The 22,441-nt window shown below is 38.7% G+C and overlaps 3 protein-coding genes across 5 annotated transcripts; 1 reads left to right on the top strand and 2 right to left on the bottom strand.

The window, feature by feature from the left end:
• Positions 1-41: 41 nt before the first annotated feature.
• LOC144022548 (TBC1 domain family member 15) lies at positions 42-9,360 on the bottom strand. Its single transcript, XM_077527438.1, has 10 exons — positions 9,001-9,360; positions 6,157-6,342; positions 5,964-6,082; positions 5,671-5,774; positions 4,881-4,948; positions 4,639-4,785; positions 4,470-4,560; positions 3,057-3,205; positions 2,385-2,526; positions 42-2,162 (listed from the first exon to the last, which is right to left on the bottom strand). The coding sequence occupies exons 1-10, from the start codon at positions 9,191-9,193 to the stop codon at positions 1,997-1,999; spliced, it is 1,365 nt and encodes a 454-aa protein (XP_077383564.1). The 5' UTR covers positions 9,194-9,360; the 3' UTR covers positions 42-1,996.
• Positions 9,041-13,799, top strand: LOC144022549 (uncharacterized). 2 transcript variants are annotated; one of them, XM_077527440.1, is made up of 9 exons: positions 9,041-9,254; positions 11,091-11,330; positions 11,403-11,774; positions 11,854-11,886; positions 11,969-12,010; positions 12,086-12,194; positions 12,886-12,960; positions 13,552-13,633; positions 13,706-13,799. In XM_077527440.1, exons 2-9 carry the CDS (start codon positions 11,267-11,269, stop codon positions 13,775-13,777), a joined length of 849 nt encoding a protein of 282 aa, XP_077383566.1. In that variant the 5' UTR covers positions 9,041-9,254; positions 11,091-11,266; the 3' UTR covers positions 13,778-13,799. The 2 variants fall into 2 exon arrangements, with proteins under 2 accessions (XP_077383566.1, XP_077383565.1); XM_077527439.1 differs by having other exon boundaries at positions 11,085-11,330.
• Positions 13,800-15,285: 1,486 nt separating this feature from the next.
• Positions 15,286-22,355, bottom strand: LOC144022583 (myelin-associated glycoprotein). Of its 2 annotated transcripts, XM_077527500.1 has the most exons (9): positions 22,247-22,355; positions 21,804-22,166; positions 20,202-20,489; positions 18,101-18,352; positions 17,646-17,906; positions 17,126-17,210; positions 15,905-15,982; positions 15,715-15,784; positions 15,286-15,642 (listed from the first exon to the last, which is right to left on the bottom strand). In XM_077527500.1, the coding sequence occupies exons 1-9, from the start codon at positions 22,290-22,292 to the stop codon at positions 15,592-15,594; spliced, it is 1,494 nt and encodes a 497-aa protein (XP_077383626.1). In that variant the 5' UTR covers positions 22,293-22,355; the 3' UTR covers positions 15,286-15,591. The 2 variants fall into 2 exon arrangements, with proteins under 2 accessions (XP_077383626.1, XP_077383627.1); XM_077527501.1 differs by lacking the exons at positions 15,286-15,642; positions 15,715-15,784; positions 15,905-15,982 and having other exon boundaries at positions 17,122-17,210.
• Positions 22,356-22,441: the final 86 nt, after the last annotated feature.

Here is a 22,441-nt window from a genome sequence, read left to right as displayed (position 1 = left end):
CTAAATAAGCTTGTTGGTCGCCCAATAAGTGGACAAAACTATTGGGACAGCTGACCTTTAGACATAACGGTGTCAGAAAGTGAAACGGCAACTCTGCTGCGATGTCAGCTTCTATTCTGGGAAGACTTTCTTCACGATTCTCTCTGAAGTCTCACAATATCTGTTCTAGTTCATTCCGAATGCGTTTGAACTCATGACCCTTGTTATGTGCACTGAGGCCCAGCCCTGGTAGATCAGAAAAAAAGGCCTTCACCAAACTGTTGCTACAAATTTAGAACGCAATTGTCAAAAAAAAATAAAAAAAAATAATGGCTTCGAAAGATGAATTAAGAATCAATCAAAACAGCACATCTGTTTAAAAAAAAAAAAAAAACTCGGGTTGATTTCTATGTGTGCAGTTCTAGCACCCTCTAGTGGCTAGTTTTTTAGTGCCGGTTAATTTTCACAAGGCATGTTTTGGCCCTTCTATGTTTAAAATCCAAGCTAATAGTCAGATAAAGGGGAACGTAATATGCTTGTGAACAGAGTCAATATGTGTAGAAACTCAATGTGTGCTTGCATTAGCAAGTAAGTGCCTCAGTATACATATTATATTTATACATTTTTATATATAATGTTTTTACAATATTTTTCATTGCTGTAATGTACAAAAGCACAATGTGTGTTTTTTAGTATGAGCTCATTTTTTCCCCCAATATTGTAACATTTTTTGTCTCAGCAACCTCCCCACAATATCGTGATAATTGTCGTATCTCGACCTTCATATCGTGATATCATATGAGATATTTGGGTATCGTTACATCCCTAGTGTGTACTTTATCTTTTTGATGTGATTGACACCACAAATGTGAAAATGCTCTAAGAATTTGTGTTAATTTTATGGTGTTAAATCATTTTACAAAAAATGCAACTACGTTATTTTAATTTATTTATATTTCCCCTCTTACTCTTAAAAAGGTTAAAGAAAACAAAATTATTTGGTTTAATGGTGGAAATAGTTTTGAAGATCAACGATACCAGTTCGCCTTATATAAATCAAATATAATTCAAGATTTGGACATGGTATAAACAATGTGTTCATATTTGTTCTTTGAGGCAAACCTTTTTCTTTCCCTCACTCCCCATTTTCTGTCAGTGTCTAAAACGTGGACATCAACCCTTGTTACATAAGTCATTTTAAATATAACCCGAGTATGTTAGTAACACCACCTGCTGTGTGTCACCTCCCAGTAGCTAAATATTGCATTAGCCCTTTGTAACAAGCCTTAACAAGGCCAATGTTGAGGTGTGAAGTCAAAAGTGATCCACAGTTGGTCCAAGACCACTTTCATTCAATAAATACTGTATTTCATTCATAACAAACTCTCGTCAGTAAAACTTATAGAACATTTTACCTCAGGACTATTAAGGAAAAAACAAACAAACGTGCCTTTAACTCATTCACTCCCAGCCATTTTCACAGAAGCAGTCCCGTTCGCTCCCGGCTGTTTTACTGGATTTTGACTGATTTTGCAAGGCCCACAGAATATTGTGTTCTTTTGCTATAAAAGCATGTAACCTATCAAAAGAAAGATTAAAGTCTCTTCTTTCATCAGGAAAAAAAAAGTATGTTTCTTTCTGTTACCGTTTTGCAGCAATTAGCATTAGAAGAGAGCTAAGTTTCATCAGTTTTCACAAATCTATTTAAAATTGTAACTGAGCTTTTTTTCTAGATGGCCCTGGTTGATCTCCTTTGCTCTGCTGCCACCTGCTGGCCGTTTGTGTAATAACTACCATTTCTGCAACCGTTCTTTGCAGTTGAGGTGCTACATCAAAGCCTTCTGTATGCTCGAGCATAAAAAACAAACAAAAAAACGTATAAATACGTCTTTGGGACACTTAGAACATTAAAAAACAAAACAAAAACGTATTTATACGTTATTGGGAGCAAATGAGTTAAACATGCTTGGTCCCGTATTCTAAACATCTAATACGGCCTAAAACAAAAAAGTCTCTCTTATCTTAAAACAAATAAACTGCGGAGCTGGTATAGAAAGTCTTCTTTGCTTTTGTGTGCTCTACAGCGGCAGTTCATGGAGTCCCAAGCACAACTTTTGCAGTAGTTGAAGAAATGATGCTCTGCTTTCTTCAGTGTGCTGTTCAAGTCCAGTGTTCCCTGAAGGCTGCAGAAAGGACAAAGGTTACACAGTGCAAAGATTATCTGCTGTTCATACCGCCTACAAAATATTACACACACCTCTAAGTATGATGCTGTCGAGTTATACACCACGACAAAATCATTGTTCAAACAATATCTCTCTTGATAGTATCAATCAAAACGTGGCTAATTTTGAATGCAGTGTCTGTCTGTACCTAATGTTGTGGCCAGTGAGTGTAACACAAACCTGCTTGTGAACTGGATCAGCTGGACTTCATCTTGACATTGCAGCAGAGTGTCTCTGTGGTCCAAAAGTATGGCTGCGCAGATGAACAGCTCAAACGTGAAGTCTGTGTTGACGGCCTGCAGTTCTGACTCACACTCGTCGTCTGCAGACATGGCAAAAATGTGGGTAAAATATAAGTGTTCATATTGATTTTTTTTTCAGATCAGCAGTTCCTATTTCTGTTCCAACTTCGACTCAAGGAGCTCTATTTTTGTAACTGATGTTCTTTGTGCGGGGTCAGCTTAGACCCGGTGGTAATTTTCACAGCAAAGCGCGGGCCGGATTGTGAAAGGGAGTGCTGCGTCGCTGTGGGAGTGGTCACAGCCAACTTCAATCATGACCCATCCAGGTGGTTCATTTTATTCCCTTTAAATGCAGTGTCTTAGTCGCACACCTGCGCCATTAAATATGAACTTGTTGACAGCTCTGGCTACCCTGTACTGATGATAGAAATGTCTGCACTGAATTGTCACTCAGGCGAACCTCCCTGACATTCCTTCTGTTGCACCGGCCCACCCAGTTTGGCAGAGACGGGTCGGCCAAATTGGCAAACACGCACAGCGGAGATACCAAACTCAGGATCCACAATGATTTAAAGTATACCATCTATTAAAATAGGGCCAAAGGTCTCACCTGTACAATATTTTTGGGCCAGCCGTTCCTGATAACGGGCTCGGTCTACTTGCTGGGAAATGAGCTCCAGGTGGTCACAGCTCAGGATCTCGAACAAACGTAAAGCATCACTGTGTTCAAATTCTCTCTGGAAGCCGAGCAGCAGCCATCTGACGCACACACACGGAAAGAAATGTTGGTTGAAATGACTATACTAATGAACAGAAATTTGACAAAATGTCCTCACACACGAGGCACGATTGGAGTGTTACATTAGGCCTCTTAACTCACTCACTCCCAGCCATTTTCACATTTCGCAATCCCGTTCGCTCCCGACTGTTTTACTGGATTTTGACTGATTTTGCAAGGCCCACAGAATATTGTGTTCTATTGCTATAAAAGCATGGAACCTATCAAAGGAAAGATTAAAGTCTCTTTTTTCATCAGGAAAAAAAAAGTATGTTTCTATCTGTTTCCGGTTTGCAGCAATTAGCATTAGAAGAGAACTAAGTTTCATCAGTTTTCACAAATCTATTTAAAATTGCAAGTAATTGAGCTTTTTTCTACATGGCCCTGGTTGATATCCTTTGCTCTGCTGCCACCTGCTGGCCGTTTATGTAATAACTACCATTTCTGCAACCATTCTTTGCAGTTGAGAGGGTGTATCAAAGCCTTATGTATGCTCTAGTATATAAAAAAACAAACCAAAACGTATAAATACGTCTTTGGGACACTTAGAACATAAAAATAAAAACATATTTACACGTTATTGGGAGCAATAATAATTATATAGGTGACTTGAGCTACGCCGTTGTGTAGCTGTGACCTGTCCTGGCTTGGTATTTTCCTATCGATCTGCCCTTTGGCGCACTTATCCAGTTGTAACCAGTTGAGACCATCAGGTCACACATTTTCATATGGGCGAGGCTGAGCCGCCAAGACAGTATAAGAGACCATTTTGAATGGCTTAGACCTTCTTCCGCATTCAGCAGAGAAAGCTCCACAGCTGTGTACTCGATATTGGCATCCAGTAAATACTTCAACTGAGAATATGTAGTCTCCTGGTTGTTATTATTAGTATAGTGAGATTTCAAGATTAAAAAAAAAAAAAAAAAAGTTTTTTTTTTTTTTTTTAATCAGATCAATGTTTACACATGCAAAATTTCATTGTGAAACATGAAGGAAGTTTGGTTATGTTTTGGGGTTTCTTTGCTTCAGGATACAAGGCAAAATCTTTGGTTTATTGAGGAATTCTGTCGTAAAATGTGCTACTATTGTCAGAAGGCTTGGTCTTGGTCAAAACTAAAACTACCCACCAAAAACAAAACATCAGTCTATCCAGAAGATCCATTATCTGAATCCATTTGATTGGCATCTGCAATTTCTTAGGTCGACATAGACAAATGAAAATAGTATTCTGCCTTTAAAAGTTACCTGTGACAGAAGGTAAAACTCTCCATGCTGTCTGTGACCAAGTGGACATGAAGTTGAGGGTCCAATTCCTTTAACAGGGCCGCCTCCAACTCTAAAAGATATTCAATCAAACTCATTGATTTCTCGTTCACAACATGGAACTAACATAACAACTCACAGTCAACCCCACCTATTTTTCTGTGCAGGCCATCTTCTCGGAAATCCTTGGCGAATTTTTCCATGTAACATGAAAAGCTCCAGAAACTGTCAACCTCGCAGTCCATGACCTCCAGGAATCGGCTGCACAGGTCGTTCATCCCTTGGGCGTAGCTCACTTCTGCATTCGTGACACAAGAAAAATTGCAGTTTGAGTCAAGCCTGTACTAAAAAAAACAAAACAAAAAAACATGAAGTTCTTCCTTTCTTGTTTACCTGGATGGAAAGCAGCATAGGTGATGAGGATGTCTCTTAGCACCAACAGATTCCCTGAACCTTCACCTCTGAAAACACCCATTAAAATTTTAAAAAGAGGTCTACCTGTTGAATTAGCGGGTGAATGGAAAAATGTCAATAATGAGGTAATCAAATCAAACGTTATCTATATAGCAATTTTGATACATAATAATGCAACTCAAATTGCTGTGTAATTAAAACATCCACAGTACAATATAAAAACAAACCCACCCACTTCCCCCAACATCATGCCCACATCCACATACAACCTGAGAACTATGTCAAAAGACATGGTGGGGCACAGAGAAACCACGTGAGGAAAAGCACCCAAGGGGAGCTCATCCACTCTGAGAGGGATGCCAGCACACAGCCACAGTGCCATCCCAGAGACCCTTGGCCCATATTGACCATTGCCTGACCCCCCCCCCCCCCGAGTCCCCTGGGCCGAAGGAGCCTCCAGGAACCCCCAAATGAGAAAGCCAGCCACCCCTCCCAGTGCAGAATTTACTAAATAAAAGGCAAAAAGCAAAGCTAAAGGACAATACGCTAAAAGGAGCTAAAAACTAAAAGAAGTAAAATGAATACTTTAAAAGAATAAAATAGATCTCTGAAAAGCCAAACTAAAAAGGTTGGTCTTGAGCCTCCTCTTAAAAATATCTACAATTCTTCTTCCATCTTAATCCACAATTCCCAATATATCAATGCGAAATTGTAAAATTCCCATTAAAATAGCTCCCAAATGAAAATAAGAAATTTTGAAGATCCGTACTGGTAGTAGCTCAGGTCTCTGTTGGTTCTCGGGACATCTTTGTTAATAATTCGGATGGCTTCCTGCAGCTCTTCCTGGTTGAACGAAACACGCTCAAACAGTATCTGAAAACAAGCGGAAAATATTTGATTGATGTATCACATTTTTTGAAATTGAGCTTTTTGTTCTTATTTTCTGGACCGATTGTGGTAAGCAGAGCTTTTTGCAGCAAGCTAGTATCGTGTTTTGAAACAGATCCTGTTGGGTTATATTTTAACAAAAAAAACAAAATAAAAAGTGCTCATAAAACAAACCTGTGCTTGCAGCTCCAAAAACGTCACCCTGTCTCGGACCTCGTCACTCAAGTTGTCAGCCTGTTGCTGGACCAGCGCCTGCCTCTGGTTAAAATAGCCAACTGCAGCTACCAGCTCAGCTGCCGAGCAGAAACGTTAGACAATCACGATCACGGCTTCCTCCGCTGTGAAAGAGAACGTTGTGGGTGTTTACCATCGGTGCCGTTGAGGTGCATCCGCACAGCTGACGGGAGGAAGTTCTGCCACTTTGCTCTCATAACCTGGTAACGTACAGCCAGCTGCTCCTGAAGCAGGGGACGCTCCAAAGCTGTCGAGCCGCACGGGTACATCCCGAACAGGAAGCGCCACGCTAGGCCGCGCTCAGTGGGAGATACGCCACCTAGAAACGGAGTGAAATTATCCAGATTGTTAATGGTGGATCGGGTTGCAAAATTTCAGCGAAAGATTGTCATTTAAAGGCTTAAATTGGAAACATAAAACTACAATTTTCTGTGCTTTACTTAGAAACGTAATGCCCCAAAATACATGTTAATCTCATGTTTTTAGTTCAATTGGATTCAGCAGGACCAGGCACAGAATCTGTCACCCTGACGAAGGGAAGTTGAGCGTTCTCCTCGCTGCTGCCGTTTGGCTTCATAATGCCAAAAAAAAAAAAAAAAAGTCATATTTACTTCCATCCATCCATTTTCTTGACCGCTTATTCCTCACAAGGGTCGCGGGGGGTGCTGGCGCCTATCATATTTACTTTAAAAAAATAAAATAAAAAATTCTAAGTAAAAAAAATAAAAATAAAAAAGAGCTTTAAGTACATTTTCCGATTTTTTATTTTTATTTTATTTTATTTTATTTTATTTTATTTTATTTTATTTTATTTTATTTTATTTTATTTTATTTTATTTTATTTTTTAAATTGAAGTTGAACGAACTCAAGACCTTCACCTTGGGATACAGCCACTCTACCACCTGAGCCATGCCACTCTTGGTGTTTGCCACTCTACTGCATTGCTGGTGAGTCTAAAATGAGATTAAAAAAAAGAAAAACACGAGTCTCTTGGCGGTATGAGGATTCCGCATGACGCCATCAATATTAAAAACACACAGCAGAAGTGGCACAGCTCAGGTGGTAGAGTGGCTGCCTACCAATTTGAGGGTTCGTTTTGATTGTGATTGTGGGTTCGTTCCTCAACCTTTGAGTAGTTTTTTTTTTTTTTTTTTAATTGATAGGCTATGCCATGTCTAATAATAATAAGCTCATAAAATAAACTGCAAATGCTCACTGAACCTAATGACATGATTGACGTCAAGCATGACAATGGTCCAAACTCAGAATTCTACAGCTGCCATATTTTTACGAATTCCTTTTGAATAATTTCCACTCAAATGAAATGGAAAAATCTCAGAAAATAACAATTTAAATATTTTTTTTTTTTTTAGCAATCATCATCAAAGCAGGTCACGTGAGGCAATCAATGAAGTGGACCGTAAGGACAAATGTAGTGAACTTTGTTCTGCTTCCAGAGGATTTGAGACGCTGTGCTAAACAATATTTTCCACTGCTGTTTCTTTAATCTTTTCCCCGAATTCTTACATCAATGTTCATTGTTTAATGGTCCAACATCCAGGAAAACATATATTTCCCTGAATAATGTTCCTGAAACATTTTCCTCATGCCATAAGGAGTATTCACATCACAAAGCCAGCTCCTAAACATTAATCCAACTGCAGCTTTAGTTCTTAGCTTCACACACTTCACTGAACCATTTTCCAGCTCATGTGATCCCCCCCCCCCCCCTTGAAGCCTTTCCTTCTTTTTAAATACCATATTACTTTCATAGCAACTCTTGCTTGAGGGCTGTTTGTGCACTTCCATGTCTGACCCATGAGATAATGTGGGCAAAGCATCACTTGACTGCCTCTAGGAACAAGCACTTCAACCTTTGTGCATGTGACTATAAGCAACTCTTTGTTAAGGTAGCCACAAGGCTTATGTGAGATTTCTAAATAGCATTTTAATGTTCTTGTACAATGCACACTATCAAACGTTCTGATTTGCCGAATATAGTAATATTCACTTTTGGTGATCCATTCTACTCAAGTCGAGTTTATTTATATACCCATTAATCACAAGAGTCTCAAAGGGCTTCACAAACTCTTAGTTGACAAATATTAATGACGTCTCCTTCATTCTAATATATTTAGTATACGTACGTATATAAATGTATATTTTGGATTTAATCGTGTGAATAATACCTATTTTATTATTTATATTTTTAGACCAAGCTAAGTTGTTTTATTTCACTTTTTGAGGAGATGTGATTTTTTTCAATATAAGTATGTATTACTATTGTTTTAATTATGATTCAGGACCACAATATGCTTATAGCAAAAGGAAATTAACATATAATGTTAAATCTACAGTGTATATTATTTATGTTTTTAGGTCACTTCGATGTTTATTTTTTTCAGATAATATAAAAATGTATATGATAACTACTTTTATCGTTTTAATTATATCTGGGTGCTGCAGGCATATTAAAAACCATCCATCAATTTAGCAATATAGAATTAACAGATGAAATACCTATAGGCCTATTTGATGTTTTTTATAGACCAACTTTGTGTCCAGTTTTTCCCCCCCCCTTGTAGTATAGAAAATATGTATCATTGGTGATTAAATTATAGATCCTGGTTATGTAAAAAATAAAAAAAAATAAAAAAATGGAATAATGAAATAAATAGCTGGAATACATATATTAACATAACGTTACAAAATCGTCCGTTATTATTATTATTATTACTATTAGTATTATTATTATTATTATTATTATTATTATTTTTAATCACTATTTTAAATATTAAATAATAAATTTTATGGGAATATGAAATCAATTTGAAATCAATTGCTTAACCGCTACAGACTTAAAGGCATGGTTGACGATGCAACTTTAATTTGTGTTGAGAACGTTGCAAAACTTCAATGGCTTCTATATGGCAGCGGCAATCATATTCTTTCGTTATGACAGAATCAAGTAGATACCGTTTTGGAAAATGTGCATTCTCAGTCGAGACTCGTCCACCCTCCCTTCGGCGTCCATGACCCCGGGCAAGGTGAGCCGTGCGGCGGCCAACGCGGGCGAGCTGACGCCTGCCAGCCTCCTCCGGGAGCGGACCCGCGGCTCCTGGCGGCCGGCTTGGCTGCTCTCCTCCCCCGCTGAAGTCACACGCTCCATCTGGGTGGTCTTCGCACAGTGTCAACCGCGCCGGAACCCAATCTGTCCTCCATCGTAAACGGCAAGTCTTTCGGACTTACTCCGACCTTGATTTGCGGATTTTCTCGTGCAGATTTGCATTTCTCTTACGCACGCGTCATGAGACTGAATTTTGGGTTACACTGACACTCCACTTTCCAGCTGGAGAGTCGACTCAAAGTTCACTTTGGATTTGTCAATATCGACCCCCATCTAGTGGTGTATTAACCAAACAGCAGACAAAGCCCCATCCGTCCGTCCATCCGTCCGTCCGTCCGTCCGTCTATCTATCTATCTATCTATCTATCTATCTATCTATCTATCTATCTATCTATCTATCTATCTATCTATCTATCTATCTATCTATCTATCTATCTATCTATCAAGCTAGCTAGATAGCTAGATAGCTAGATAGCTAGCTATGCTAATTTGGAATCAAATCAGCACACACCTGCCACCATTAAAGTGTCTTTGATTCGGAAAAAGAGCGAACCTAAAGCTGCTCAAACGGCTTCTTCTTTGTGGCTATAAATGATTTAAAATCAACACTCAAATGGATCTTCTTCTTTCGCGCTTTGATTTAAAGTAAAAAATAAAATAAAATAAAAAGTTCAAATTCAGGTCAATTTCTTCAAGTGGAAGTCTAGAACATCAAAATGAAGCAAATGGGCAGGAGATTTTGGGGGGTTGTACATTGTTAAATACGAACAAATATCAACAACTAAACTCCCCTTTTTCAATAGTTTATTGACCTGAAGTTAAAGTACCATCCATCCATCTTCTTGACTGCTTATTCCTCACAAGGGTCGCAGGGGCTGCTGGCGCCTATCTCAGCTGGCTCTGGGCAGTAGGCAGGGGACACCCTGGACTGGTTGCCAACCAATCGCAGGGCACACAGAGACGAACAACCATCCACACCCACACCTAGGGACAATTCGAAGCGCCCAATTAACCTGCCATGCATGTCTTTGGAATGTGGGAGGAGTACCCGGAGAAGACCCACGCGGGCACGGGGAGAACATGCAAACTCCACCCAGGAAGGTCCCAGCCTGGACTCGAACCCGAGACCTCAGAACTGGGAAGCGGACGTGCTAACCACTCAACTACCGTGCCGCCCAAGTTAAAGGACCATGTTTTCTATTTAACGGTGAACTTTCCACTTGGGATTTCTCGCCCACCGCTTAACTGACTCATGCACACCGACTCACCTCACTGCAAAGCTGATTTTAAACAAGATATTTGATTGGCTGACTCGTGTTAAGTGGGAGGAGTTACAGTACACAATAAGTATTTCCTGCCTACACACGTTTACTCACATATAGACCCAGAAGTTGTGCTTGTTAAACTACAAATGTTATTCATCAGCTAAATAATCTAAAAAAATGGTAATAATTTTTACTTTATGCAGAAATGTCCTCTATTTCTTTTAAATGTGTTCTTAATTTGTTACGTGTTTTTTAGTAAACATTTTATATTTCTTTGTTGAGCAACTGAAAAGGGTTCCTTGCCCTGTTTAATCCTAAAAACTCTGACAAAAAGTTGTGTGTAAGCAAACTTTAAAATATACTCCATTACGTCATTCCTTACAAATAAGGAAGAACAATGATGACTGAATCCACCATATTTCATTTTTTTCACCCCTCATCTGTTTGACATTCTTATAATGAGGCATTCGGTGTCCATTTTGAAAACTCACCATATTTGCTTCCTTATCAAGGAAGGGGCTACAAAAGTATATTTTCATATTAATACAAAGAAAACTCGCTGCTTCAAAAGGATTCAATGTTGTTATCTATTTTAGTAAAACCTAAAAAGAAAGTGAACCTTCACTGCACTGTTCCAACTTCCTTTTTTTTTATTCACTACTGCAAAGAAACAGGAAACACACCCAAGAATTTCACATCACCGCCAGGATTGACGAGCGGTGACCTCTCCGCTCGCTCATTAAAGCGCAGTTAAACGAGCTGCGTTGTTGTCTTCTGATGGCGCTGGTGTAAAAGTGGACACACGTAGTGGGCAGTCCTGTCCAAAGTAAACAAGATTGGGAAGTCTGCAATGGATCATCTGCATCTTCTGTTTAAGCTTGCCGTCATTCTGATCCTGCCCGTTCATTCAAAAGGTGGGTAAGCGTCATGGTTTATTTTTGGTGGTGTCGAAAAGTGAATTTGTTCACTTTTTTTTCTATGTCCAGGTGAAACATGGGGTTTGAAAGTCAAACGAAACATCACTGCAGTGAGAGGCGAAAGTTTGACCATTCAATGTACGTTCAGCTACCCGCCAGAGCACCACACAGAAAATCCTGAGCTCTACTGGAAGCTGCCCCAGAAAAGCAAATTTAATACTTACGACAGAGATGGCAACGCGTTCATTTTTCACCCCAACGACTCATTTGTGGTGAAGAGGTACCAAGGAAAGACCTCCATGATGCGAGGAAGCAACAACAGGAGCTGCACCCTCAAGATTCATGAACTCATGGACAGCCAACTGGTTATTTACTTCAGGATTATCGGCAAGAACAACAACTTTAGTTTTTTTCAGCAAAATGTTACGATATCTCAGCCAGGTGAGCATCACGCCAAACTATTGTCGTTTCCAATGGCGGTTATGTTATTGAGGACATATCACAATAATTTCTCTTGTAGGTTTAAATGTTGCACCAGCCACTTTTAATCCAGGTAACAGACTTTGATGTCGACTATCGATGCTGCAATCAAATCATCATTATGTTATGTGTCACTTTTTTTTTTTTTTTCCCAGAAATGGTTTTCCCAACTCCATCCATTCCTATCCAACCACAACGTATGTTTACGCCTCGTTTGAAATCCAATAGCGCTTCGTTGTTGACCATGTTGTGAATTTTCGATTTGTCAACAGATATCATGAACAGAAATTCGTTACAAACCATCTACATTGCCATCTTTGTACCACTTGCAGCAGTTGTGATCCTTGCTGCTGGATTTGTCATGTGGAAAAAGCATGCAAAGTGAGTTCTATCTATCTATCTATCTATCTATCTATCTATCTATCTATCTATCTATCTATCTATCTATCTATCTATCTATCTATCTATCTATCTATCTATCTATCTATCTATCTATCTATCTATCTAGCTTTTATCTAGCTAGCTCATTAGTGTGCCATATCTATCTATCTATCTATCTATCTATCTATCTATCTATCTATCTATCTATCTATCTATCTATCTATCTATCTATCTATCCATCCATCAAGATAGCTAGCTTTTATCTAGCTAGCTCATTAGTGTGCCATATCTATCTATCTATCTATCTATCTATCTATCTATCTATCTATCTATCTATCTATCTATCTATCTATCTATCTATCTAGCTTTTATCTAGCTAGCTCATTAGTGTGCCATATCTATCTATCTATCTATCTATCTATCTATCTATCTATCTATCTATCTATCTATCTATCTATCTATCTATCTATCTATCTATCTATCTATCTATCTATCTATCTATCTATCCATCCATCAAGATAGCTAGCTTTTATCTAGCTAGCTCATTAGTGTGCCATATCTATCTATCTATCTATCTATCTATCTATCTATCTATCTATCTATCTATCTATCTATCTATCTATCTATCTATCTATCTATCTATCTATCTATCTATCTATCTAGCCATATCATGCCATATTGTTTTTCCCAGGAAACAATCCTTTTTGAGGGAGGGCTCTGGATATTATGCAAACTTTAGCAGAGCATCACCACACCAAGCCACAAGGTATGTATAACTTTATTAGCAAGTTATGTTAAGGAGCAATTATTTACATCTAGTTCTTATTGGAAAAATACTCAATTACAAGTAAAGAAAATGAAATAAAATACGTGTTGCATTAAAACTACACTCAAAAGTACAATTTCTTAAAACAGTTACTAGGAAAGAGTAAATGTGCATAAATGATGACATCACCAAACACAAATAAGCCTCCACCGCTACCACGTCAACAATTTCACCGCGAAATTAAGTTTGTGCCATTTATCAGAAGCTAATAGTGTTAGCTAACGCTAATCTGTGCACCCAACAAAAGTCAGTGTGTGTTTACCTTTTGTCTAAGACACGAATGATAGCAGGGGTTTCACACCTGTGTGTGATGGGTGCGTCTTAATGATTGCGGAGTTTATCTAAGCTTTGATTTTATACTTGTGGGTGGGCAGGCACTCTTGAGTAATTGCGTAATTGCCTGGCCAATTTTGACTGCCGATATTAGCTCATTTATATTTTTGCTGATTTTCCTTAAAACCAAAAAAATGTTTGACTAATTTGACTAAAAAAAAATGTTTGGTTTAAATGTCTTTCTCTTCCATTTTCTAGCAAAGAAAATGGCAACAAACAAAACAATAAAAATCATCCAGACAGGAAGGTTATGGAGGAACCCATTTATGTCAATGTGCAGGTAGGGTAACCACCCCCCACTAAGTTCACAAATAGCGAAATGACTGAAGCCACTCTTCGTCTGTCGTTGCAGCTGGCTGCAGGTCAGGCGGGCGCACGAGAAGGGGATCAGGACATATATGAAAATGTGGATTACACTAACTAGTAAATAAATGTTGTGTTGTTGATGTCTGTCACTGAAAGCGCACGGCTACACAAACACAGCGAACATATCAAGGTTGGCTAGCTAATCGAGAAATTATACTGTATATAATATTTTTCGGCCAACTTTCTTTTGTGTTAGTTAATTAGTTCATCTAATCATTCCAACCATTGATAACAAAATGGAGCACTACTGGTTCAGTCTCGTAGCATGATGTCACTTAGGGGAAGTTGAGCTCCGCCCCCATCATGGTCACGCCTACGAGTTGCATTAACCGCCCAAGTCAACGCTGAGGTAGCACGGTGGAATAGTGGTTAGCAGATCTGCCTCACAGTCCCGAGGTCGGGATTCGGATCTCAGTTCTTGCATTCTGGCCCAAGTCAGCTGAGATTGGATCATGCTCACCTGAGACATTAATGAGGTCAAGAATGATAAAAAATGGATAGCCGGATAACATTGGGATTAAAATAGGAGTTCAGAACACCACACAAGAACCAGCAATGACAATTTTTTTCCCTCTGTAACATAAAAGTGCGGCGATAACAGTACAGGGGAGTTGTCTTTGTCTTGCACAATATGTCAATGGGTTTGTCAACTCACTTCCTGTGTTGTGAGCGCTTATGAAACCTCTGCCCTGTTCTTTAGAGATTCAAATTGCTCACTACTTTATGTTGAAGTACAATCTGAAAAATAAACTCAGGAAACGACAACCAGTGGATATTTATATGCTTCCCTTACCACCATTGACCTTTTAGAAAAAGTATCGCAAACCCCACTTCCACCACGTCCAAATACAGAATTAATCGTGTGATGGAGGATGACGTCAGCTTCTGAATTTGAAATCCCAAAATAAACTCTGAGACATTTTCTTTACCAGATTTTCAACCACATCCCAAATGCTCCTTTGTATGATTGTGCAAAGTGTAAACAGGCATAAGAAATTGAACATTGTGTGTACAGTACACAATTTTGTTCTTGAAATATATATTTTTTAAAATCAATTTTAGTTTTCCTTGATACGTTCCAAGTCCCCCACAATAAGTGAATTCACATGAAGTAGAGGTTTGACTTTAAATTTTTTTTTTCAATTTCCACCTCTATTAAGCCATTATGAACCCCCACATGGCTCCCCCTTTTAATAGGGATGTAACAATAACAGCAATATATTGATATTGCGATATTAAAACCGCCACAATATATCATCGTGGTTATGTCACAATATTAAAAGCAGCACATCTGCTAAAAAAAAAAAAAAAAAGCCAAGTTGATTTCCATTTGTGCAGTTCTAGCACCCTCTGGTGGCTAGATTTTTAGTGCGGTTTACTTTTTACAAAGGCATGTTTTGGCCCTTTATGTTTAAAATCCACGCTAATGGTAAGATGAAGGGGAAAGTAATATGCTTGTGAACTGAGTCAATATGTTTTTTTTAGTATGAGCTCTTTTTTTTTTTTAACAATATTGTGACCTTTTTTTTGTATCGCCAACCTCCCCACAATATAGTGATAATATGGTATCATTATGTTTGGATACAATTACATCCCTACCTTCTAAACACTTGTTACACTTAATACATTTGGCTTTTAGCATGCAAAATAAATAGCTCGTTGATGATGAAATTTTGCTTTTTAATCTTTTAAAATGGCCTACTTTAGCCAGAAACTGGGTTACAAAATTACAGAGTTATTCACAAATACGAGACAAAATAAATCCCACACAGTTACCTGAATTGAAAATTTTAAACAATACTAACATTTGTACAAACAACACAAATAGAAAACCTGTGACACTATGCGTGTCATAACTCCTCCAGGTCCATTTTACATATTGGCATAAACTGGATGATGATCACAGTCTATAGTCCACTGAGCCTATAAAAAAAATAATTCAATTCACTCCAAGCAGACATGAAAGGAAATAATTCACAGAAAGTGTTAACAAACCTCACTCGTGTTGCCATAGGTATGATCGTTGTACGTACTACTTTGATCTTTACCAATCTTGATGTCTTTTCTTGAGGGAAGGCAAAAAAAAAAAAAAAACAGAGTCAGAAAATGACAGATGTTCCTCGTGGAATTACAGGTGGAAAGTTTCACATCACGAAAAGGGAACTGAGAATGATGACATTTGAACCTTGCTGCTGTGACAGATTGAAGGGACTTCACAGGTTTACGGCGTTGGCGCGAGGCTGGCACGCCCCCTGAGCTACCCCTGGTGGCGAAACAACAGTATGTCATCTTATTGAGTTCTTCAAAAATTCACCACTGGCATTACATTGTCAAAGGCGTCTGGGGTATCTCTGCATGGAGGCAGGTTAGATCCGATGTTGGTATTTTGGCAAACAGGCGCAAGCCAACGGATCTGCGAGACGGAGGATTGCACCACTGTGGGAATTGCCACAGCCTCATTATAATCAATGTGGCTCTTTTCATCCCCCTTGAATGTGTTTAAATGGAACCTCTAAAGTGGTTCTTTGCTGCTGATTGGCTTCCAAGTAATTTGAAAATGTATCTTTTTTTTCGGTGAATTAATTCATGATTCCTGGCTCAAACTGCCACCGTCACAAAACCTTGACACTAATAAGTGTAAGACATCAAAACATCTGGAACTTTATGGTGGCTTAGTTGTTACAATAAGTACTGTTTTAAAGGACAGAATTCTCAACTGGAAATTAATTAGCGCACATAAGTGATATTTCGTTCATTATTTTTTGGTGTCAAATGTTTGGCCCGCAGGCCAGAACCAGCCCACCAGGGGGTGCAATCACGCCCCCGAGGATAGAACACAAACCTACAATGTTTTCAACATAAGGAACTGCCATGGCAAATTTTGTCCACTGGAGGGCGCACTTACGACCACTTAAATGATATTCTGAAATTGGCTTTTATTCAGGATTTAATGCCTGATATTGATGCTCTTAAGGGACTGAATATTGCAAAATTTCTATCAACTGCTTGAGTTAAAAGCTTGTCGAGATTTCTAGAGGTATGCCGAATTTTTATTTATTTTTTTAATCTAAAAGGATTTTGAGGCAGGAAAAAAATACATATATGTTATAGAACCTGATCTGCCAATGTGTAAATGACAGCACAGATTTGTAATTTTGATAATACATTTCAGCTTGCTCTCGTGATTTACAACAAAATTCAAAATGAGATAATAATCAACAACTACTAAATATTTTCCAAAATCTACTTGTAATTATTTGCAACCCAAAAAAATTGACAAATTTGGAATTGTTGCTAAAGTCGTACATGACATGCTGTATGATGATGATTTGAAACCCCCAATTTTTGTTTAGATTTTTGGAACATTCCACTTTGGAGGTTCCACTGTCGTGTTGCGGTGTCTTACCATTTCTTTATCATCACTATTGAGAGAGTCAGCAGCATCACAACACCTCCAGCTGCAATAATGATGTAAAGATACAGCATCTTGCCTGTATTGAAACAAAATCAAATGAAAGTCTGAATTCACATCATCCAAAACTGATAATTTAACTCTTTTACTGCCACACGTTAGGGAAAAAAAACCAAACAAAAACACAGTGCCATTTTGCTGATTACGAGCATTCATCAGATTCAGTCACATTTAATTGTAATTCAATACACCTCCAGCCCATTGAAAAGAGACACAATGCTGCCATCTGCTGGCCATAGTTAGGTGGTGTTTTTGATTCCACAACCCATTGACCAGGCAGCGCTGCACTTCGACGTTGCTCCGTCCATTTAAGAAAAGAAAAAAACAAAAACAAAATATATATATAGATGACGTCCTTTCACGTTTATGGCAGCATACATCGTGATTTTACTAATCGTTATTAAACGTTTTTGGCAGTCAAAGAATTAATCAAGTGAAAGACTTTCATCCGTACTGTGAGCAGGTAAAGCGATGGTGGCGCTGGCGCTGCCCACGGTGTTGTTGGCCACGCAGTAGACAAACTCAGAAGAAGGAAGGGAAGCCCGCAGAGTGCTAATGGTGACGGAATCGTGTCGCTCTACGTCGGGCCTCGGAAGGACCGCGTCAGCCAGTGAGAACCAGACATTGCTTGGGGGTCTGGACTCTGCAATGCACACACACTTGACCATCTCCCCCTCGGAGGAGCAGGATGAGATGCTTTTAATCTCAGGGGCATCTAAAAATGAAAAATAACGGGGGTGCTCACATTTGAACCCATTTATTACCTTATGGACCCAGGTTAAAATATCCTCATAGTAATTGTCTATAAGCTAGAGTACAGATTTTAAAACAAAAACATAATAAAAAGCACGTCTGACATTACTTCACTACATCAAGCCATCACAAAAGTGACATTGATTGTTGCCTTACACGTCACATCAAGCTGCACAGGTGATGACGTTGCTTTTCCCACGGCGTTGATGGCCGTGCAGTACAGCGCCCCCGTGCGTCTGGAGACGTTTGCCACGATGAAGACGCTGCCCTTGTGCAGCTCGGCGCCGCGTTCGTTATGCCACTCGTAGCTGCTGGCGGGAGGGTTGGCGTCGCAGCTGCAGTTCAGACGCACGGTCTCGCCGTCCGTCACGTGTGCGTTGTAGTCAACGTCAACATTCACGGGGGCATCTGGAGTGAAGAAGCACACGAAAGGCTAAAGCGGGGGTGTGCAGACTTTTGTAGTCGTAGAAATGAAAAAGGAGGGTAAACAGAATTATTTAACTCATTTGCTCCCAATAATGTGTAAATCCGTTTTTTTAATGTTCTAAGTGGCCCAAAGACGTATTTATACGTTATTTTTTTTTATTTTTTTTTTATTTTTTTATTTTTTATTTTTTTTTTTTATGTTAGAGAAGGCTTTGATGCAGCCTCTCAACTGCAAAGAACGATTGCAGAAATGGTAGTTATTACACAAACGGCCAGCAGGTGGCAGCAGAGCAAAGGAGATCAACCAGGGCCATGTAGAAAAAAAGCTAAATTACTTGCAATTTTGAATAGATTTGTGAAAACTGATTAAACTTAGCTCTCTTCTAATGCTCATTGCTGCAAAGCAGAAACAGATAGAAACATACTTTTTTTTCCCGATGAAAGAAGAGACTTTAATCTTTCTTTTGATATGTTCCATGCTTTTATAGCAATAGAACACAATATTCTGTGGGCCTTGCCAAATCAGTCAAAATCCAGTAAAACAGCCGGGAGCGAACGGGATTGCTTCTGTGAAAATGGCTGGGAGCGAATGTGTTAATAACATACTGTAAAAAGAGTTTAATGTTTTTGTAAATTAAAATTTTACCAATATATATTTTTTGAATTTTATTTACAATAAAAAAAGTCAAATAAATACATTTCATTTAACAATATTATTGAGGTATTATTTAAGGGTTCTTAATAATTTTAATAATGTAAATCTGAGGTATCAAGCATACGTCAGGTTCAGGGGGTTCAATCTGGCCCGTACATTTTTCCCAATAAATTAACTACTGTTGCTAATTTTGTCCACCGGATGGCGCACTGACGACCGCTTAATGAATGAGCGGTTCAGAAAATGGATGGATCATGGATGGATGGATGGATGGATGGAAATTTGGCTGTTACTCAGGATTTGATGCAAAAAAATATTTTTTGTTGATGTTTCAGGTTTTTCTACAAGTAAGATAATTAAAAAAATAAAATAACAATCTTTTGTAATCATTTTTTAGCTTATTATGCCAGGACAAACTGATCCAACCCACATATCCTCCTGACTACCAGCAATTCAAATTTGTCCTCTGTAGTGGACCTTTTTAAACCTGAATATCTCCCACCCAGTGAATACGATTGAATTAACTTTAATTTGTGCTGTAGGTATAGAGGACATTCAGAGCTTTCCAATGATACCAAATGTGTAGGGCTTTGCTACCTTTGATTGCACCATAAAAGAAAATGGCTTCCCTCAGTGCAAGCACTTTTTAGGGAAGAGGAAATGTAAGTGTACAACACTTTTTATTGAACAAATTTAGGCTTTAAATGTTGTTATCATGTGTTCTATAAGACTCTTAAGAACACATTAAAATATTGTTTGAATTATTTTAACTTAATTTAAGCCTAGCATTTAAGTTTTAAAAAAATGTCCTTTGTAGTGGACACATCATAGCTTAAAAATAAAAACTTTTTTTTTCTTAAAAAAATTCTTTTGCAGTATTCCAGTTACTTCACAAAGATTGGGGAATATCAAAATAAACATGATTGGACAATATATTTTCCCCCTGGTAGTCAGGAGGTTAAGATCAAATTTATGTGAAAGTGGCTGATGTTAACCTGGTGGATCTGATTAAAGAATGTTATGTGGCCATACACTGCCCACCCCTGGGCTATAACAACTCAACAATGAACAGGGGACTTACACTTGGTCATATACTTACTATACATTTAGCCTCATAAAGACCGGTGATGAGATTTGAACCGTAAACCTCAGAATTTTTTGCAATTGCATACTTACATTTTACATTTATGATCTTGGATGCCTCCTGTTGCTTCCCCCCCTTGAATATGACGTGACACTGCAAATGTGTGTTGTTATTAGCACTGGCAGGGTGGAAGGTTAGCGTGGACGTAGCTTCCCATTGGCCGTTCTCCAGGGGCCGTGTCTGAAATTGTTGATGTCCAAAGTGACTCCACCCGATGACAGGAGGAGAGACGGGGCATGAGTGAGTGACAGAACAGGAAGCCATCACAATTGGATGATCCATGTCTTCCGTCACAGTTAAATTGACAGGACTTAGTTGAGCTGGGAATACAGAAAAAGTGTTTTGTTGTAATAATGAGTTGGAAAACTCATATTAAAATGACACCATAAAATTTGTCAGTGGTCCAGAGCAATTGTTTTGAAAAATACAGTTCAGCCTCCAAAGACACAGTCCATTCCTACAGGTAATATATTAATTCCTTTAGCAGCTCACGTAAGTGGTGTAGGTGAAGACAGGGTTGGTTGTCACATGGGTTGGTTGTCACACACTCATTATGTCTCGCTACCAGAGTAAGCTGTCTCCCAAATTGTTGTATAAAATGGAATCACAGCTAATTTTCTGGTGATCTTTTTCTGTTTTTAAAGTCTAATTGATCCTCAATATTTTTACTCTATGCTTTTACTCAATGTGCTTATCACCATTACCTTAAAAAGTGTGAAGGGAACGCTATAGTTTAACTGTTATTAGTTAGCTAACTAACTTCTTTCACGGGTACGTGTTAGCCTTGGTGTTAGCAAAAAAATAAAATAAAAAATTCCAGTCTGGGTTGGTCGTTACATTCTCTGTGCTCTATGTTGGCAAGATTAGTTGGTGAGATTACTATTATGCAAATTTTACAAAAATTGCCAAGTTTATAAAATGAGGCTTCAACGACGAGAGGTTCAAGCTAGCTAGCTTACGAGCTAACAGGTTTTAGGGGATTCTCTGAGCTGGTGAACGATGAGATTGAACTGCAGTTCTTCTTCTTCTTCTTCTTCTTCTTCTTCTTCTTCTCCTCCTCCTCCTCCTCCTTCTTCTTCTTCTTCTTCTTCTTCTTCTTCTTCTTCTTCTTCTTCTTCTTCTTCTTCTTCTTCTTCTTCTTCTTCTTCTTCTTCTTCTTCTCCTCCTCCTCCTCCTCCTCCTCCTCCTTCTTCTTCTTCTTCTTCTTCTTCTTCTTCTTCTTCTTCTTCTCCTCCTTCTTCTTCTTCTTCTTCTCCTCCTTCTTCTTCTTCTTCTTCTTCTTCTTCTTCTTCTCCTCCTCCTCCTCCTCCTCCTTCTTCTTCTTCTTCTTCTTCTTCATCTTCTTCTTCTTCTTCAGATGTTATGAGTGTTTACCAGAATTTTCACAAAATTTGCCAATGTCTTGCGGCATTTCTGTTCAACCAAGTTTTAGTAACTTTTTAGGGTCATCGACAAAAAAAAAACTAAAAATGTCTTTTCTCCATATTGTAGGCTACCACTTTGACTTTGGATGTTCCATTGGAATTGCTAATGCAACTTGTAAAAGCTGAAGCTATAAATACACGTACAGTATTGTTACATCCTTACTCAGTTCATACAAGTCTACTTCAAATACGTAAAAGCTTTATACTTACGTATCATTTGAATGGAAACAGTCTTTTCCAGGTAAGAGAACTTTTCAAAGTCTTTCATTTCAACCCTGAAATGAAAAGGCCCCTGGTCGCTGTTTTGAAGAGGGTCGATCTTTAGCGAGCAGTCCTTCTGTCTCACGTCTCCCACCAGCTCGGTTCGACCTTGATACAGCTGTTTTATTTTTGAGCCATTGGGGTGATAGATGAGGTGATTGTCTGCCTCCAACCAAATCCCGATTAATTCATTGATGTCCTTCTGTGGATCGGGATAGTTAAATGAGCAGGGAATCACTACGCAAGATCCAGGGAGTCCTTTCACTGAAGATGGAACCTCAATAGTCCAGGACGAAGACTTAACACAAATGACTGCAACAGAATGGAACATGACAATATTATTTTTCTCTATCATCAAGGAAAAAAAAAAATAAATCAAGGTGATGCCATACCTTCAGAGAAAAGCAGAAATAATAGACAAGTATTTTCAGTATTCATTGTGTCCTCTTGCGTTGAGACCTGCAAAGAAAAGTCCCAGAGCTTGCCAGGCTGTGGCACATCAAGTACAACCTCCGCCAGTGTGACATGATGACGACATCATGCCAGCGACACATCCAACCACGTGTGAAGAAAAAGACAACACCGCA

This window comes from Festucalex cinctus, chromosome 7, assembly GCF_051991245.1.
Source record: "Festucalex cinctus isolate MCC-2025b chromosome 7, RoL_Fcin_1.0, whole genome shotgun sequence".
NCBI lineage: Eukaryota > Metazoa > Chordata > Actinopteri > Syngnathiformes > Syngnathidae > Festucalex > Festucalex cinctus.
The sequence above is the reverse complement of the archived record's forward strand: the minus strand, read 5'-3'. Positions and strand labels throughout refer to the sequence as shown.